Source organism: Toxorhynchites rutilus, chromosome 1 (assembly GCF_029784135.1).
Source record: "Toxorhynchites rutilus septentrionalis strain SRP chromosome 1, ASM2978413v1, whole genome shotgun sequence".
NCBI classification, from domain to species: Eukaryota; Metazoa; Arthropoda; class Insecta; order Diptera; family Culicidae; genus Toxorhynchites; species Toxorhynchites rutilus.
Genome location: NC_073744.1, coordinates 128,533,256 through 128,554,550, shown reverse-complemented (window position 1 = coordinate 128,554,550; position 21,295 = coordinate 128,533,256). Strand labels below are relative to the sequence as shown.

The window sequence follows — 21,295 nt, the reverse complement described above, 5'->3', positions numbered from 1 at the left end:
TTGTAGTTTTTTTTAACAGAAATCCATTTTCTCTTGAAGTCCGCCTCCGATTTGACCACTTTTGGTTTCTTCCGGAGGGCCTGCTTCATAATCGCCCAATATTTCTCTATTGGGCGAAGCTCCGGCGCGTTGGGCGGTTTCATTTCCTTTGGCACGAAGGTGACCCCGTTGGCTTCGTACCACTCCAACACGTCCTTTGAATAGTGGCACGAAGCGAGATCCGGCCAGAAGATGGTCGGGCCCTCGTGCTGCTTCAATAGTGGTAGTAAGCGCTTCTGTAGGCACTCCTTAAGGTAAACCTACCCGTTTACCGTGCCGGTCATCACGATGGGGGCGCTCCGCTTTCCGCAAGAGCAGATCGCTTGCCACACCATGTACTTTTTGGCAAACTTGGATATTTTCTGCTTGCGAATCTCCTCCGGAACGCTGAATTTGTCCTCTGCGGAGAAGAACAACAGGCCCGGCAGCTGACGAAAGTCCGCTTTGACGTAGGTTTCGTCGTCCATTATCAGGCAATGCGGCTTCGTCAGCATTTCGGTGTACAGCTTCCGGGCTCGCGTCTTCCCCACCATGTTTTGCCTTTCATCGCGGTTAGGAGCCTTCTGAACCTTGTATGTACGCAAGCCCTCCCGCTGCTTGGTCCGCTGGACGAATGAACTAGACAAATTCAGCTTATTGGCGACATGCCGGACCGAACTTCTCGGATCACGTCTAAACTGCTTAACTACGCGCTTGTGATCTTTTTCACTGACGGAGCATCCATTTTTGCCGTTCTTCACCTTCCGGTCAATGGTTAGGTTCTCGAAGTATCGTTGTAGTACTCTGCTGACCGTGGATTGGACGATTCCCAGCATCTTACCGATGTCCCGATGTGACAACTCCGGATTCTCGAAATGAGTGCACAGGATTAATTCACGACGCTCTTTTTCGTTCGACGACATTTTTCCACATTTACGAAAAATTGACAGTGAAGCATGGCCAACGTGATCTATACACTCTTATCTGATTATAAGCGAAAGCTGAAGATATAATTCCTAAAAATTAAATTTCTACAGCGTTTTTTCCGTGATGCAATTTGATGTGACACACCCTTTAATCGTTGCTGAAAAATACTCTACCAGTTCCCATGGGAATTGAAAAATACATTGATGCGAAAGAGTTTATTCTAATGTTTTCTATCCATATAACACTGCAACCAAATACATTTGGTTTTGTGGTTTTTCAATAAATCGTAATTAACAGGAAAGCTTCTGAAAATTATTCTTCCCCATAAGTAGAAAATTTTCGTATCCAATATGGAAAATGTTTCGCATCGTGAAAATTATATAATTTTCAATCGATTAATACTCAGTTGCCGAAAGTTTCAAACTCAGAGAGTTCATTCCCCTCTAGTTTGCCTTCTGAATTGCCATCGTAAACCACACCTTCTCTCCATTCAATCACGCACAAAAAGCATACTTAAGCGATATTCTGGTGGTGAAACGCATTTTTTTTCGTGAGGACATCGATAAGGCAACATCGTAATTGAACGTGCTGGATGAGCTGGACGGCGAGGGATCGAGGGATCGAGGGATTCATTACCTGGCCTGACCTGACCTGAAAGACATGCAGTTTGTTTGGAACTGTGAGGGAGGGCAGAAAAGCCGATCGATCAGAAGGAGAAGAGAAGGTGACCAAGAGAGTACCAGCGTCGACAAACTATTCCCCGGGAAGACATCGAAGCAGCCGCCACACACACACATACACGCGCGGAATTATTTTCGTTTGGCTGCTATTCAGCATCGAGAAAATTCCGGAAAGATCCAATCGTTGCTGAAAAATAATCTGCCAGTTTCCCTGGGAATTGAAAAATACATTCATGCGAAAGAGTTTATTTTAATGTTTTCTAATCATATAACACAGCGACCAAATACATTTGATTTTGTAATTTTTCAATCAAGTGTAATTAACAGGAAAGTTTCCGAACATTATTCTTCCCCATCAGTAGGATATTTTCGTATCCAATTTTGTATGCGCGTAACGGAAAATGTTTCGCATCGTGAAAATTATATAATTTTCAATCGATTATTGCTCAGTCGTCGAAAGTTTCAAACTCAGAGAGTTCATTCCCCTCTAGTTTGCCTTTCAAATTGCCATCGTAAACCACACCTTCTCTCGATTCAATCACGGACAAAAAGCATACTTAAGCGATATTCTGGTGGTGAAACGTATTCATTTTTCGTGAGGACATCGACAAGACAACATCGTAATTGAACGAGCTGAACGTGCTGGACGAGCTGGACGGCGAGGGATCGAGGGATACATTATCTGGCCTGACCTGACCTGGAAGACATGCAGTTTGTTTGGAACTGTGAGTGAGGGCAGAAATGCCGATCCATCAGAAGGAGAAGAGAAGACGACCGAGAGAGTACCAGCATCGAAAATTGGTTCCGCTTGAGGTATCGAATCAACTGCCACATGCATACACGCGTGCAACTCTTTACGTTCGCTGGTTATCGAGAAGAATCCGGAATGAAGTGATCGTTGCTGTAAAATAATCTGCCAGTCCCGCTTGGACTTGAAAATTACATTCAAGCGGAAGAGTTTATTGTAATGTTTTCTATCCTTTTAATACTGCGACCAAATACAATTAATTGTGTGATTTTTCAATCAAGTACAATCAACAGGTGGTTATCGAGTTAGCATTAACCACTAGTGGATTTCTAGAAGAATCGAGGAGAATCCAGAAAGATGTCGTTGCTGCAAAATAATCAGCCAGTTCCCCTTGGAATTGAAAATTACATGCAAGCGAACGAATTTATTTTAATGTTGCATAAAACCTTGTACCTCCAACGTAACGCTCTCGTTTTCGAAGTCCCCCAAATATTCATTTATTCATTCATTCAGAATGAATTCAGATTCGCCTACAAACAAATGATCACTCAACGATAGTCCTACGTCACCATTGCGGTTATACCATAGATATAACCCACTTCCTGTTTTTAGTATTGCTGTTTATGTCCTGTCCGAAGAATCGAAGCCATTTCTTCCGAATGGTCACATCCCTCGGGAATCGATGAAATGATAATTTGTGGGATATGTTTTCATAATTCGAGTTGGACTCGAGCCCAGACATCAATGACAAATCGAGCCATAGAGTTGTCTGAAAAAGGAAATATTTTATATACATTCCCTTCGCTATCGAGTCGTGGTAAAAAGACCAGTTTCAAAAAGCAACACAGAAACAACACATCCTGGGTATTAGTTCCGTTATTTTAACTCTAATGGTTCACTAACTCCTCTATCTCACGTATTATTGACACTTTTTCACAAAAAAAATAGCGAAACACGTAATATCTGCAACAAAAAACACTTGTTATGAATTGCTTTGCAATCGTTACTTTTCACCAAGGCGGTATAATAAGGTGGAACGTTATGTCAGAACTGCTGTTCAGCCATTACTTGAGTTCGAATTGTCAGCGGCCAAACGAACGGCTAGATTTTTCCGAGAAAGAGGATAACAAATGGCATGCAATGAGGAGTGCATGCCGCTATGTGTTTGCTGCGCATAAATGTTGGTTTTGTTTACGCTGTTGGCATCATTGTAGTGTTTCGGTGACTGCTGCAAGTTATTGTCTGCATTGCTGTTCTACGGGACGTGAGGGTTGTTGCCGTTGCTGCTGGGATTGGAAACTCAGCGATTGTGGGAGCTTTGCTAGTGGGTATATAAAAGAGGTGGCTCTTAATAACCGGTGGGCTTGTGCCGTATTGCTTTAGCTGAAGACTCGCCTGATCGTTCGGGTTGTGAGACACAACAGCTAGTTCGATTGAAACCAGCCCAGCGTAGGTATATGTTGGTGGGGACCGCTATGTAGCATAAAGATTTGATCTACTTTGTTTATAAACAAAAAAAGCCGCCGTCATTTTTGATCCCCTCTCGTATCATCCATGCCTTATCCTCAATACTGTCGAAAACGAACCACCTGTCAATTCCAGCTCCTTGCTTTTCACCAAAGCTTAAGGGTGGGTTTAGACTAGTGATATATTCATGTGAAGAAATATGATGAGATTTATAGAAATCGCATCAGCCGTTAACACTAGCGTGAACTTCTATAATGAATATATTCATATTTTCGGTGAATTTATTCACCTGAAGTAGAACTGCATCCAACTTTAGTGATTTCTCACCAGTGAGAAATTCACAAGCGTTTCTTCTTCTTCTTCAATGGCACTAACGTTCCTAGAGGAACTTCGCCGTCTCAACGTAGTATTACTTGCGTCATTTTTATTAGTACTTAGTTGAGATTTCTATGCCAAATAACACGCCTTGAATGCATTCTGAGTGGCAAGCTCTAGAGAATACGCGTGATCACAGTGCAAGTCGGAGGAAATTTCTTTGACGAAAAATTCCCCCGACCAGAACGGGAATCGAACCACAAGCGTTTACATATGCTGAATTTATTCAAGTTATATATACCTCGAATAAGTGTATCATATTTATTCTCACCCGTTTACACCAGGTGTATGACACGATTATCGCTATCTCACTCTACCGTCACCGCCTATCTCACTATCCCTCTGCTGTAAAAGTTCATCATCGACATCACGATATGTCAGATGGTGGTAAATTGGTAATTCGCGATGACGTCGACGTTATTAAGGCACATGTGGCGTTAGCCTGACGGGGCCGGGAGTCCAATATTTTTGTCTTACAACTATGTTAGTAATATGTAACCGATTACTCGCGGTTGGCTCGAGGTTAGTATTACAAGTGTTCTCATAATTGGTATGTTGCAGTCTTCGATGCTCTATACGTGTGCCCGACACGGGCTACTTCCTATTGGGATGCAGCTGACCATTAATCAGCAACGCTCCCTAGTCTGTACCCCATATCTAGCGTGGTGCGTCTTTCTCGACTCGAGGAATCCAGGATAGAATGGTCACTAGCCGGCGCAATCATCAGTTCGTGTAGAGTTGTCATGAGCGGTACAACCTTTGGCTCTTGTTGAATGATCAGTGAACTGCACAACCTTTGGCCCGTGCATCTGTAAAGAGTGTGTGTATGTATTGCCGCGACTAAGTAAAAGTTTATCGATCGGATAGGAGGGATATGAAACGGGGACACAACGAAGGAAACATCATTAAACGTTGACATCGGCGTTTCTGAGGAACAGGTATAAATGAAGCAGAAGATCAGGATCCTGGCTACCTAAGATATCCCGGACGGGGATATCCGATTGTCTGCCTTTTGCTCTCAGTGCTCTAGAGAGCTGAGAGCGAGCAGCATGGAACCGGATACACGACCAGACAACATGCTCGATGTCGTGGTAGCCATCGCCACAATCACAAAGATTGTTTGCTGCGAGAACACTGTGTTTTGTTTGTAAACAAAATACAATACGCTAGTGCCGAAGCTCGCTCCTGATCAGTCTGTCTCTTTCACGCTTCAAGGAAATAATTCCCCTTCTGCTTTCTTCCGTACTGTTTTCATATACCGCTCCCCTACCCAACTTAGTGACGAAACGGCCTCACCTAGTACCATAGACCCGTCTTGGTGGCGACTTCAAGTTACAGCCATAATTTGGGTCCCAAAATCGTTAGTGTAATCTCTACCAGATTAGAAGACACAGAGCCGGTTTTCAAATTTTAAAATTTGAATGAAAATTTTCACATTATGTTATTTAATTATTAGAAACATGTATTTCTGACTTTCATTCATCCATATGGTCATACAATTCCAACATTGTTGCTGATTTTTTCTCTATAATATAAAGTTGTCTTCATAAACAATTTTCGTATGAGACTTTTTTCCGACCTGCAAACAAAAATGTTTTTAATTTAAACAGAATACTAATTTAATATGGAAAAGCTAATTTTCATTCATAATTTTAATTTTGAAAACGTTCACTCCGACTGAAAATCAGCTGTTCTTTGACGCTCCCCTGAACTAGTAAATGAAGCTCACTGTCGTCAATGCGGATCGCTGTTTGAAGAAAACAAATACTTCTGACGTGTGAGATGTTGGCACCTGAGAGAGAGGAGCCAGCTCGCTTTTGTTGTGATCACCCTTAAGGCCCATTTATACGTTGCTAGTAGCTGACTTGACAATGAGCAGCTACTGACCCGGTGGACTCGCTTGACAATTGGTTGACTCGCCTTGTCCGTTCACACAGTGTGAGCTGCTGGCGAGAAACTAGATACTACGGCACGGGTTTACCAGGGATGCCAGGCGACTTTTCAAATGTCCATCAAATAGTCAGAAACAGCAATCAGGTCCGAATTTGTCAAATGATTGGTCCAAAATCGACTTCTTTATTGGCAGTTTTCATCTTAGGTTTTCAGTTGAATGTATCATCACACAATTTTATAGCAAAACAAACGCTGATCGTGTTTAAAAATACATACTTTGTGCTGAATTTCTTTGAACTGAAGGTACTATCCGAAAAAGCAGAAAGAGAAAAGGATTCGGACCAGGAATTAGATGCAAAGAAAAGGAGCAACAAATACAATATTGAAGGAACTCTACGATGAGGATCCCCGAGATTACAGAGCAGTGTTGATAATAACACCTGAACAAGTGAAAAAACTGTTGGATTTAATTGCTCCACGAATACAACGCCAAGATACAGTCATGAGGGATGCTGTACCTGCAAGAGTTAAATTAGAAATGACATTGATGTGCCTTTGTTTTGGAATATCGTTGGGATTGTTGTCGATATTTTTTAGAATCTCGAAAACATCCATAGCTCAGATAATTCCGAAAGGATGTGATGTTATAAATGGTAGTCTAAAAGATTTTTTTTTTTAATTTTATTTATTTTGTGAAATGAAAATGATAGTCGATTTGCAGGTGCAATAAATACGCTTCAAAAATTTTAATAATGAATGAAAATGTACTTTTTTAAATCGAATATGTATTCTGTTTCTTAGAACAATACTTTTTTTTGTAAGTTGTGATCTGATAATGATTCTATATTAGAGATTCTCAAGAAAACTATCTCAAAAAGAAAGCGTGCCCCGCCAGCGTGCAAAACGAAATAACAATTATTTCGTTTAGAAACTATGAGGGTTTTATTTGTTTTTCCAATAATTTTCAAGTCTATAAATATCTTCACATATTTTCAAATATCTTAAAAATAGAGACATTTCATTACATTTGGCATCACTGATTCGAACGCTAAATTCTGTTTTTGACGTTGTGAAGCATGCAAGTGCGAGTAAATTCAAAAAACTTTGAAGTAGCTCGCACGCCGGATCACACATGACAATAACTGGCATGATGTGTTCACACGGTGTGAGTAGCTGCACTGCAGTAACTGACTAGACCGACTCGTATGCTTACTCGCACCGTCTGAACCCGGCTTTATGTCAGCGCGGACCAGTCACGGTGAACCAAGGGGAAGTATTGAAATATGTAGAAAATTTCAAAATGACATTTTTTTGCAAGACATTTTATGTGAAAATAATTTTGACGTCGGACTACATCCTTCATTTCTATACAGGGGTGTAAGTTCAAAGCTTCGAAAACAAGAGTGTTACATTGGAGAAACAAGATTTTGAGCAATAAAACCTCTTCGCCGGTTGAAAGAAATGTAATGATAACCGCTTCATTCGAAAGATAAAATGTCTACGCGTTATATGTGTGTTACTTATTGATCCAAAAACTTGTTTCAATAGCTAAAAAATTGCTTTGAAGGCAAGCAATTGAAATCACAAAAATCTGTATATAAGGAATATAAGGTGCAAGCTCGGAAATGCACTCAATTATAATTGTACAGCGGTTAGATCATTTTGGAACAGTTACTGCTACAAAAAAAAACTTGCTACTGTGAAGAAGGCGACCAGCAAGAAGAAAGCTGCTGATACTGCTGGTGTGGCTGCCCGAAAGCAAAAGTCAAACAAATCCTCAAAAATCGCTGCATGCAAGCCGAAAACGCCGAAGCCATAGAAATCAGTAGCAGCTTCGAAAAAAACTACCATAGCCACACATAACGCACAACACGAGAGAAAACAAGATAGTGTTTTCAGCAAATCAAATCCAGTTCTTTTCAGAAAGAGTTTATCAAATACTGCGGTCAAATACATTCTTTTTGTAATTTCTTCGATCAAGTGCGATCAACGTAAGATTACATCTTTCGAGCACTTTTTAGGGGTACAATGAATCTTGAGAAAGACAATTCATTCCGGATCGACACTCACACAAACAATGTTCACTCATCAATGTCACAAAAGGAAAGTGAGTGTTGTGAGGGAGAGCAGAGTGAGCGCTTCATTTATGTAGACTGTTTGGAAGCGACAGTTATGTTGTCTATGGGAAATGGTATACAAATTAAATCACACATAAAGGGGAGAAAGAATCTTGACCCTTTTAGTTTTGTGGACAAGACCAATTGGTTCACCTTCACTATCGGTCAATTCGATTGGATCTTCAGTGATACTATTGCCTTGATTAGCAACCTGCATGTCAAATTTAAAATTTGCATATGAATGGTCCATCAGTGATGGGCAGGAATATCATGGCAAAGATGACGAGAGACTGGTAGGATAATTCTCATCTTCATCCGAATCGTGATCACTGCCTGTTAAAATTGCAGACACAGCATCCTTTTTAGTCAACCTACTATTATTTCCATCGGACACAAACAAAATTCCATCAAAATGCACCTGAGAGAAATCAATGTTGACTCTTTTAATTGGAAGATTAGCACTTATTTTATATATTCCACATACGTTGCATATTCAAATTGCATCGGAGAATATACAATCATCGCCCACATTGCAAAAATCGATTCACTGAGCTTGCAGCAATAGATCAACCTGGAACCAGTGAAAGAATGAATGAAAGAATGAAAAAAAATTCGGATATTGTTTTAGTAATCATCGAAATAATTCTTTAGAACACCTATATCGAAATTATCAAAAGTAAAAAAAAAATGTTGGAATGGGCCGATGCTGCTGGAAGCCATGATGTGGGCTGGCCTGGTACATCTTTTATTATTTCCTACATGATCCTTCTTATACCCCCCATCTATTCCTGTTAGACGCAGTCCTACGTCAAAAATCAAATCGGGGATAAAAACGCACAAAAATACTCACAAACAAAGGTTCACGTCAAGTTTGAACACTTTTCTCATAAATGAATGACAACAACATGCTTGATTGAAATTGTCAGATTGGAATTTTCTTGATGATGATGCGTAGAAGATGAAGAATAAGAAGAAAACAAACTATCTGTCATTCAGCTGGCTCCTCTCTCTCAGGTTGGCACCAAAAACATGGCGGGTGCCATACGGCTGGTTTACACCTATTTTCACGTGAATAAATCCATCTATAGCTATAGATCTCCCTAATGTAAACCCGCCATAAGATGTCATAGTTGAGAGTGTATAAGTGAATCGTGTCGTTACATACTTCGAGTCCAGGTTACCTTCTCAGGGTTACCTTATCATAAACGTACCCTGGTGTCTAGTTATGTTTTGTAAACAATCCAATCAGCAATCAGTTAATATCTGTGGTGCTCGAGATTATTGCTTCTGCATTATAATTGAACAATTTCGAGTTTCGAGTTAAATTCATTAGAATAAACTAAAATCGCCGTAGAAGTGAGATGGCGATTGTCAGTAGCAATTTGTAAGTTTATTGATAGAATGTTTAGAAACTATTTTATCCTAGTACCGTACTGCTTTTGAATCCGGACGGCTGTTCAACCCGAACACATTATATTCAATATCATACCAAAACATGAAATCTTTTGTATTTCGAATGAATATGACTGAATAGTTACTATTGTATTAATTTAGTGTAGTGTCAAGCATAGTACCCAGTTGTTGACAAAAAAAAATCAAAACAAACATTCGTGTTTCACAAACCCATGTCCGGAATAAAAGAACACATTCAGAAAATGATTTTAAATCCGAACGGATTGCAAGTTAACGATAAAATTTCTCATTGAGGGAGTTACATGAGAGTATGTTACAAGCCCTAAAATTTCATAATTTTTGTTCATCATTGATATTTGGTTTAAGTTTATAATAGAACGACAATGAAATGAAAAGCTCTACAAAAATCAATAACTTATTTATCTCAAAGAAATGCTACTGACAATATGTGTCCGAAATTCAAGTCATGATTAAAAAGTGTCCGGATTTCAAATCAGGATGAAATGAAGAAATTTACAAATTTTGAACATATATAACATGATTTTGTGGAACCCTGTGATTAATAGTTAAAGTTAAAGTCCCTTAAAATAAAAAGTCGAGTTAAAGTCCCTTAAAATAAGAACAGGTTACATTTCATTGAGCCGACATTGAAGGATTATAATCAATTTAAGGACAGGGAGTACTTTGATGATGCTTAACCGACAAATGTGTCTCAATCGATTAAACATTTATAATCCGTATTGCAATCGCTAAATTTTGGATCAAATATTTTATATAACGCTGATCACATTCTATTGTAACAGAAGCCAATGCAGCTTCTGCTTTGATAGATCCAATGAGAGATTTCATCATGCACTGGTCCCCACTCCTCTTCAAAAGCAGAAGCTAGAATTTATTCAGCAGAAGTTGAGCGGTTTAACTTCCCAGTTGAGTTACTATCCCACGTGCGACAAATGCCGCCAAGAATTCATAAGCATCCATAACATTCCCGAGAGCTGCTTCCAAATATTGCCCAGCGCTGAACCGTTTGACATTAAGACGGAACCAGAGTTAATGATTGATGACCACGAGCTGTCCGATAGTGATAATGTTGTTGAGTCAATTGAACAGGAAGCCGAAGTGCAAATCAAAAACGAAATCGACGAAGAATTCTTCATCAACGGAATTGACGAAAAATACAACAATGCATCAATCATTCCGGTTGCTTCAGTTCGTCAAAAAAGTAAGAAAGACCGCATACGGTTACAAACGGGTGAGAATGTGATGTCATTTTTGTACACATTGACTGATAATATATTTCAGGAGAGAATCAATGTGAAAAGTGTGACGAAACTTTTCGCTCAATATTCGAACTAAAAGAGCACAGTCGAGTTCATACGGGTTAGTGAAAAATATTTCGTTATAATGAATCATTCTCCAGCGTCATTCCTATGCAGATGAACGTCCCTATTCTTGTCCACATTGTCCGAAATCGTTTAAGATTCCTAAAACACTCCGACAGCACATTCGAACACATACGGGTTTGTCAACAATGTTTTACTATAATAAACCATTTAGCCAAGTCTTCCCTTTGCAGGTGAACACAGGTGTCAACATTGTCCGAAACAATTCGCGAGTGCTTCAGAGCTCTTAAGACACATTCGAATTCATACGGGTTGCTGATGGTTTTATTATAATGAACTATTAATTTGAGTTTTTCCTTTGCAGGTGAACGTCCCTATTCTTGTCCACATTGTCCGAAGGCCTTCAGACAACATTCGGCACTCAAAGTGCACATTCGAACTCATACGGGTTGATAAAAATATTTTGTCATATAGAATCGTTCATCAGAGTTAATTCTTCGCAGGTGAACGTCCCTATTCTTGTCCACATTGCCCGAAAGTGTTCAAGAAGGCTGCGTCGCTTCAAATACACATTCGAGTTCATACGGGTGGGTGAATATTGTTTCTCTAATTTAACCATTCAGCAGAGTCATTCCTTTGCAGGTGAACGTCCTTATCCTTGTCCACATTGTCCGAGTGCGTTTAGGAATTCTCCAGGACTTCAAGAACACATTCGAACTCATACGGGTTGGTAGAGAATAATTTACCATAATGAATCATTCACCAGGGTTATGCCTCCGCAGGTGAACGTCCCTACTCTTGTTCACATTGTCCGAAGTCGTTCAAGCAAGCTTCAAACCTCCAGCAACACATTCTAACTCATACAGGTTGGTGAGAAATGTTTTTTTATACTTAAGGGAGTATTCTAGTGTAGAGGTACTAATTTTGGGCGGTTTTTCAAGCTCTGAACAAATCAAACAAAGAATAGTTTTACTATCTCTTATTTGATTATTTGTTAGTTGTCTTTTTATAATACAAAAGAGTTAAACAGAAACAAAATGGATGGGTTATATCTATGATATAACCGCAAGTTTGACGTGGGACTACCGTTGTCTTAGTGAGAATGTGTATTGTATTGATTACATTATCGATTGAATGAGACAATTTCCGAATGTGTTTGCAAAGCGGATTTCCCCAGGCATATTAATTTTGAACTCCGTGTTAGGGAAACCGTAAATCGGGCCAATAAAAACGTGGCAGGTAGGGCGTTTAGATAACGTTTGACATTTAAGTTATTCAATTGTTTATTTGATGAAAAATGATGTTTTATTAATTGCAGAGATCGAAATGAGACGAAAAACATACGTTTTCAGCAACAGGGAAAAGTAGCTGAGAATATAGGAAGCGAGAGAATGTTATACGCTCACTTCGATTCTCGCGAGAAATCCAATGCCGATTTTTATTTTTCGCAGAGTTATGATTGCCGAAAAATGGTTTCGTTTTCAGTGACTCCTTGATACCGATAATGATTTTTCACTTATTCAGTACAGCTGAAAATGTGGCAATATTGGGTTTCATCGTGAAGTGAACATGTGATGGATTACTATTTGTACAATTCAGACGCTGTCCAAATGCAGATCGTTTGAACGCTGTTCAACAGACTAAAGGTGGCCGTACACTGTTTTCCCGGAGGTCAAATATTTGTTATTTTTTGACAGATAAGGTTTGATTTGATATTTGTACAAACACTATTTTGTTTGCCACTCTTCAATTTTCAACAGTAGTAAACAATATCAAACACCGAACATGGAAAAAATCTACTGAAATATTCAAGGTAACCCAACCATGTACCGACAGGTTCGAAGAACAGACTGAAAAAATATTTTGGGCATCCAATAATTGAATAGTTGCTTGTCGTGTTTTGTGTACAATATATTTGATCTGTACACGTTGACCAAATTTTATCTGTCAAAAAGAGTCAAATATTTGGCTTCGGTCAAACAGTGTATGAGCACCCTAACGTTAGTAAAGTTAGCTTTGATTTTTCGCTCCATATTTTCAGTACCAAATGAGAGACGAAAAAGCATTCTCGTTGAACTTCCGAGATAGAGATTTTCCAATTCTCTTTCTCTCTGAAAAAGAATTTTCGGTGAAAAGGAAGAGACGAAAATATCAACAATACACGGTGCATCGAAAACTAGATTGATTGACTGATTATATATCGCGCAGCCAAGCGAGAATTTCGATCTTTGATTAATTGTGATAGACGCGTAGAAATATTTTCTTTCAATTGATGCAAACATCTTTCCGATCTATTAAGAAATGTTCGAATGCATTCGAAATCTTTCATTTTTTCATGCATGTTCTGTGTTTAGGATTTCATTTCATTTGAATCAAAGATACGGCCGCTTAGGACAAAGGAATGCGAATTTTAATTGGACTAACAACAACTAATACTATATGTAGAGTATATGGAAAATCACTTTTTCTAATGTTTCTTCACTTTTTCAATTTTTCTCGCCGTAAAAACTTTTCTTGAGTGAAAATGAACACAACAAAACAGACAGCTTAAACCAAACGACCCGTTCTCGAGCGCTTGGTATTTATTTATGAAAATTGAAATAAATCGTTTCATATATGAAGTCATTTTTAACACAACTGCTACCATATATAATTTTTCGCTTACACTTGTGTTCATGTATTTGCAATGCCAATTTCCCCCAGGCAGCTCGGTTTGATGTCTCTGTTAGGGACCCGCCGCATGTGTCGTCAAATTCGACCAATCAGGGTATTTCCGTTAGGATATGGGTTGAGATTTTTGAATTGTTTGATAGTTAGTTTAATGACATATATTATTTTTTTCAATATAAAAAAATGTTATGGAGTGCCGAAATCGAAAATTTCATCAATCCATCATGAAATGACTGAGCAATAAGCGTTTGAAATTGGACAATTTTCACGATGTGCTAAATTTTCAATTTTCGATTTGTACCCCAATATGTTCCCGAAAGACGTTATCCGTAATCCAGTATTTTTGATCGGTTTTATATAGTTTTTGTGGTAATTGGAAAACAGTAAAATAAACTCTTTTGTTTCAAAACAAATTGATAGTCCTGAGAAGGACTGGAATGGTTTAATGGGTTGTACGGAATCTGCTGCGTTTCAGTCGGATGTAGCAGTTTAGTTTTGGGAGCGGTAGCTTTTACGGATTCGCTGATGCTTTCCTTGACCTTGGCGCCATCGGCTTCTGTGCGTCGATTTGCGAGGGTTTGATTGGCACCACCACGACGAGCTAAACGACGGATAGCGGGTGTGATACGATGCGATGCAATGCACTTAGCTCCTCTGCCTCCTTTGCCGCATCCAATTGTTGATGTGAAGAGGAGCGCACCAGCAATGCACACTAGATTTAATTCGATGCTCTCCGCTGCTTCCTCTTCTTTGCTCCCTTTGCCGCACCGCATCCATCGTTGGTTGCCGATGGCTTCCTCTCCTTTGCCGCACCGTATGGTGTTGGTTGATTTGTTCGATTTGTAAAGCCCTTCACACTAGAAGCTCAGATGTTTGCCGATCTGAGCGTTGAACGAGAATGAGAAATCCAAAAATGCTACCGTCCTTTTATATCAGTTGGTATGTGAGAAATAGGCGCCCCCACTCGCTCGACATGCAAATATTTGACTTATCGAGGAACGAAAGGATCTAATCCACAGCACAGCATAGATTATATGCCAGCAAAGATTGCTTTTACGAATCGGCCAAACAGAACACGGGATTTCTGTTTAGATAATTGATTTTGTAAACAAATCAATTCTACACGGTTGTCAATTTGTGTTTATATATTTGTATTTTGTATTTTGTAGCCACTAAATGTACTTACAGTACATACACCCGCAATAGGTTTGATGGCATAGAGAATGACTGTAATACAAACAAAGTCAGTTGCATAATATGTAACATTTTTGTGGCACACTGGCGTCAAAATGCTACTACTATTCAGAGCATATATGAAGTGAAGAAAATGACTTACGGGTGTGAGAAAAATTTCTGCAGAAGTTTCGTAACATTTGGAATCCATGCCGTGTATTATAATCCCAAGAATTCGACGACCGTGAAATTTCGAACAGAAAAACAGTACGTTTTCCAATAAGAATTATGTGAATTACGTTGGTAATGGGTTTATCTTTCTATCGCCGCATGAATCATGAATTGTTAATATATTGGATCAAACTGAAAAACGATTTCATTAAAAATATATTATTTAGCACTTCGATGTTTATTTAAAATTATATTTGACGTAACTTTTATCGATGTCTGGTCAACGAATATTCGCTCGATTAATCGAATACTTATAGACATTTCCTCGAATGAATCGGTTATTGCAATATGCCCCTACGAAAATTTTAGACATTTATAGACGTGATATGATGGTTCCCTGTTAGTTGTTAGCAGAAAATGTAAAAATAAACAGTATTTTTGATCATAGTTTTATATAGTTTTTGTGGTAAGTGGAAAACAGTAAAATAAACTCTTTTGTTTCAAAACAAGTTGATAGTCCTGAGAAGGACTGGAATGGTTTAATGGGTTGTACGGAATCTGCTGCGTAAAAATAAACGAAAGAAGCGAAGCAGGCGAAGAAGAAATGACGTCAATTTCGACCAATCAGTACCGTTTGGATAGGGGTTGAGATTTTTCAATTGTTCGATAGTTAATTACATAATATATATTATTTTATTCAAGGTGAAAAATTGTTATAGAGTGCCGCAATGTTTTGATGTAAAAATCTCATCAATCCGTCATGAAATGACTGAGCAATAAGAGTTTGAAATTGGACATTTTTCACGATGCGATCGATATTTGTTTTTCAATTTGTACCCCAATATGTTCCCGAAATACGTAATCCTACGTCAAAAACCAAGGTGTGTTCCCGCTCGAGAACGGGTTGTTTGGTTCAAGCTGTATGTTTTGTTGTGTTCATTTTTACCCAAGGAAAGTTTAAACGCCGAGTAAAATTGGAAAAGTGAAGAAATATTAGAAAAAGTGATTTCCCATATGTTCTACATATAGTATTAGCTGTTGTTAGTCCAATTAAAATTCGCATTGGGTTGAATGAACACTCAGAAAGTAAAACATATAAAAGTAAATTACCTTTTCCATTTCCAATATGTTTTCTCTATATTAATGTAACATGTTGTCACTGATGAGAAGAATTGATAATTATGCTCGGTATTGGTAACTATCTTATATGACATTGGTGGGTTTTTTTCTTCATTTCATCCACACATGTCACAGGAGGCATCTCGTCTCTAGGATCACAGAGGGCGGTTTTCATCATACGTCGTTCCACTTCATTATTTTTTATCTGATACGCTCCATCCAACGACAATTTACCATCCTTCTGTCATCATCACTCGGTAAACACTGGTGCAGTGAACAAACAGTACCCAACGACCTAACAAAACGGCCCTCGCCAGGGCCACCAAATCATTATCAAAGAGTTTAACGGTTTAATTCTTCAAATATATCCAAAATCAACAGAAAACCTAACGGAATCCTACGTCAACTATGCGGTCGTGTCTCGGACACAACCCTCCTGTGACTTTTTTATTTATATTACTAGCTAACCCGGCAAACTTCGTCCCGCCCATTTACTTGATTAATTCTCGAGTAATGCAGAAATTTGTGTTTTATTTGTATGGCAGCCACCCCTAAGAGAGGGGGAGGGGTATCTAACCACCATAGAAACATTCATTGCACCCTAAAGTTTCCATATGCCTAATTTGGTTTAATTTGCTTGATTAATTCTCGGGTAATGCAAAAATTTGTGTTTCATTTGTACGGCAGCCCCCTCTAAGAGAGGGAGAAGGAGTATCTTGACACCATAGAAACATTTATTGCATCCTAAAACCTCCACATGCCAAATTTGGTTTCATTTGCTTGATTAATTCTCGAGTAATGCAGAAATTTGTGTTTTATTTGTATGGCAGCCACCCCTAAGAGAGGGGGGAGGGGTATCTAACACCATAGAAACATTTTATGCACCCTAAAACTTTCACATGCCAACTTTGGTTTCGTTTGATTCATTAATTTCCGAGTAATGCAAAAAATTGTGTTTCATTTGTATGGCAGCCCCCTCTAAGAGAGGGGGAAGGAGTATCTTATCACCATAGAAACATTTATTGCATCCTAAAACCTCCATATGCCAAATTTGGTTTCATTTGCTTGATTAATTCTCGAGTAATGCAGAAATTTGTGTTTCATTTGTATGGCAGCCCCCCCTTTGAGTGGGGGAAGGACTGTCTAACCATCATAGAAACATTTATTGCACCCTAAAACTTTCACATGCCAACTTTGGTTTCGTTTGCTTGGTTAATTTCCGAGTAATGCAGAAATTTGTGTTTCATTTGTATGGCAGCCCCCCCTTAGAGAGGGGGGAGGGGTCTCAAAATATCACGAAAACCTTCCCCGGCCCCAAAAACCCCTACATACCAATTTTCATGTCGATCGGTTCAGTAGTTTCCGAGTCTATAAGAATCATAATTATATATATAGATAGATATCATATTGTGTTCGTTAATTTTCAGATAGGCGTTCGCGTTTTGGCACAGTTTGTGCTAACATAAAGTGACCAGATGGACTGAGGTCTAACGCGGGACACAAAAAAACAAAACGTTATGTGTATACGTTATGTGAACATAACCCATAGTTTAGCGAGTTTTATTTATTCGTGAGACTCTTAACATGTTTCCTTACAATTAAACATGATATGTATAATTTCTTTCTGAGTATCGTCACTCAGTTGTGATTTTTCGGTGGTTTAGGTTTTGTTTACGGCTGAAAATCACTCGCTCAGTCAGAGCATTTGAACCTAGCAAGCACGATTCAAATTCTACAATTTTCTTCAAATTACCGAATTTTATGCTCTAAAATTCCAATCCATTTTTTATCGATTTTAGTGTTAACGTATGCATTAAAAATGGACTATTTTCGGATGACGATAAAAAAACTACAAAAAATTATTTATTGGAACAAATGTTCCTCAAATATTACGTTTTTAAGCCTACATCAAAAATGATTCAAGGTTATTGATTCGTAGCAGCAGCACTGTCAAGCAACTTGATGATTTTTTCATACTACCAGATTCACCCCACAGCAAAGGAGTTGGACATCCTGAGGCACTTTGTGTCCGATATAGCCGATCTGGTATTTACAACAGCCTCTCCCTGTCGCTTATTAAGCCGGGAGATCGAAGCAACCGGCCAAACGGTGAATGAGAATGTAGCCAAAATGGACAATTTTATGCGGAAGCGTCAGACGAGACCGGCCGTATCTGAGCAGCAGGCAATCACCCAGAAGGAGTAGCTTCAGGTGCTAGTGAAAAATTTCTTTCCGGCGAAAGAAGTGAAAAACTTCTTTTCGTGCTCATATTGGAAGACCAGACGTACTTGATGCTAGAATTCAACGAATGGCAGGGGACATCAAGTTCTCGAAGAAGGTCCTTTTCTGACAGACGAGAAGGGAATGTCCAAACCGCTCTTCTTTCGAGTCATATGATGAACGGGGAACGATTAAGAAGTGCTTGCCGAATGTTGCGAAGGTGATGTGGTCTTCATGCCGAACCTGGGATTAGCCCATTGTGCCAAAAAATCAGTGGAGAATGGATAATGGATCGGCTGGAGATAAATATTGTCGCGAAGACCGCCAACCTTCCCAGCATCCCCCAGTTGCGACCGATAGAAAATTTTTGGGCGAATGGCCAAAATGGAGAGATAGCTGACTGCCAAAGCCACGGAAAGGTAAAAGAACACATACATCTTTTCATCGGCCATGATTGAGGTTCCGGCCAACTTCCGTAAGGCCGCCCGGAGTTTCATTTGCGATACTTCATCAAACAACCCTGCCTCTTTCTGTCCAGTATACACTAGTTCTTCCGGCTTATTTGACACGTTAAGCCCTGACTGAGCTAGGGGACCGAAGATGAACTTTTCGTCTGACTCACGTTGGCCCCTGCGAATCAATAGGGAACTTTTATAAAAATCATTTTCCAATTTTGTTTCGTTCCCAGTTGACACTGAACAAAAAGTCCACTGTCGGTGCGATGAAACCAGCTCAACGTATTAATCGTTGAATGCATTGGAGGCACTCTTGAAGAGTCTGCTAAATAAAAGTTTTATTTTGAGGTTCATCTATTTAAGAAAATCAACATGATAAAACTGTAATATTGAAATATATTGATACCGCGGGACGTCTGGTCACTTTATGCTAACATATTTTTCATAAAATTCGAACAATTAATTATTTGCTAACAAACAGCATTTTATGAATGAACAGAACAGTCCTACATAACATCCCACACTTTTTAATACACTGGAGTCGCTTTTTACGTGCCGCGTTTCGTAAGTTCCGAAATCCGCGCAAAAATAAACCACGTAAATTCCAAAAACCGCGTAAACAGCGACTTCAGTGTTCATGCTTTGACATATATTTCTACTGTACGAAAGAGTGAATGAACTGCTCAAAAGAACTAATTCACTCAAGTGAACCATTGGTCATTGAACGGTCAACCTCTAATTCTCATAGGTACATTGATTTTGAATTCTGTGTTGGGAAACTGTAAATCGGGCCAATCAAAACTTGGCAGTTAGGGCGTTTAGATAACGCTCGACATTTTACAGTTATTCAATTGTTTATTCCATGAAAAATAACATGTTTTTAAACGGTTTTATTTAGCTTGCCCTGTAATCTGTTTGTATGTTTGTATGTTTTTAACGTGTTTGTCTGTAGCGCTGACCCACATTAATAGAAACTTGACCCCCTTTCTGTTGACCGATTGATCTGAAACTTGGAACACACCCTATCTCTGTAGTCATTATAAAACTGCGTATTTCATGTTCTTAAAATTCAAGATGGCGGCCGCTACAAAATCTCTAATCGATATGGGTTTTCCAAAACCCCATTAATATGGGTATCAAATGAAAGTGCTTGACTAGTAGAACACAGTTATTTAGGAAAAATCCAAATCCAAGATGACTGTTATTTATGAAAAATACAAATCTAAGATGGCTGCCACTACAAAATGGCGGACTATATATTTTCTCAAAACCTCATTAATATGGGTATCAAATGAAAGGACTTGACTAGTAGAATACAGTTATTTATGAAAAATGCAAATCCAAGATGGCTGCCACTACCAAATGGCGCACTACATATTATGCTAAAACCCCGTTAATATGGGTATCACTAGTAGAACACAGTTATTTATGAAAAATACAAATCCAAGATGGCTGCCACTACCAAATGGCGGGCTACATATTTTCTCAAATCCCGATTAATATGGGTATCAAATGAAAGGGCTTGAATAGTAGATCACAGCAGATTATGAAAAATCCAAATCTAAGCTGGCCGCAATCACAAAATAGCAAATTACTTTACTAAACGGTTTTATTTAGCTTGAACTGTTTGTATGGATTTTAGTCTTATCAATGCCCTAAACTAATGAAGGAGAGGTGTGATAACTGCTAACTGTTACTTGCCTTATTATTTTCTAGCTTTTAGTACATTGTTATGTTTAATCACAATTAAACCATTCATTTCACCCCCATATACTCCGTTTAGACGTAGTCTCACGTCAAAACTAGTTTCGAGAAAAACACGTATGAAGTTTTGAGTCAATGCCGTACTATTAGATTAGATACCGCACCGCTCAAACGGCTATAATTCGGTGAATAATCCGATTTTCGAAACATTTTTCCTGGGAAATTGCAAATTTTGAATGTCTATACTTCAGAAATATGAAAAAAAACGATTTTGACGTAGAACTACGTCTTTCTGTAAAATGACTGTAAAATTTCAAGCATTATTTAAACGCCCTAACTGCCAAGTTTTGATTGGCCCGATTTACGGTTTACCCAACACAGACTTCAAAATCGATGTACGTGTGGAAATCTTCTCTGCAAATGTACATGCAAGTTGGGGGTATTTTTGTTCCCACTGAGCAGTGTTTCGTTAACACGGACTTCAAAACTATTGTGTCTGGGGGAATCTGCTTCGCAAATACATGCAAGTCGAGGGTATTTTGACGTAGGACTACGTCTAACCGTACAATATAGGGGCCCTTTTCAATATTTCGGTGTGAAAAAGTGTTCAGTTTTTGAACGCTAATACCTCCTCAATTAATGAATGGATTTTGGTTCCAAATACACACATTGATAGGAAATATGCTCAGCAATTGTTTATATGCTACATATTACGCTTTTTCAGCTCATATAAAGTTCAAATTGATGAAAAATTGGAAGGAAGAATTCCCTACTTTCCCATACATTTTGTCTGCGCTCCCGC

At 38.8% G+C, this 21,295-nt stretch overlaps 1 protein-coding gene across 7 annotated transcripts in view; it reads left to right on the top strand.

Moving 5' to 3' along the window:
- LOC129762285 (zinc finger protein 501-like) overlaps window positions 1-21,295 on the top strand; it is a 152,190-nt gene that overhangs the window by 127,970 nt on the left and 2,925 nt on the right. For all 7 annotated transcript variants that reach the window (XM_055760439.1, XM_055760457.1, XM_055760476.1 and 4 more), the window contains 3 exons: window positions 11,485-11,568; window positions 11,624-11,707; window positions 11,764-11,847. In XM_055760439.1, the coding sequence (XP_055616414.1) occupies window positions 11,485-11,568; window positions 11,624-11,707; window positions 11,764-11,847 (252 nt within the window). The remainder of the gene's footprint in view (window positions 1-11,484; window positions 11,569-11,623; window positions 11,708-11,763; window positions 11,848-21,295) is intronic.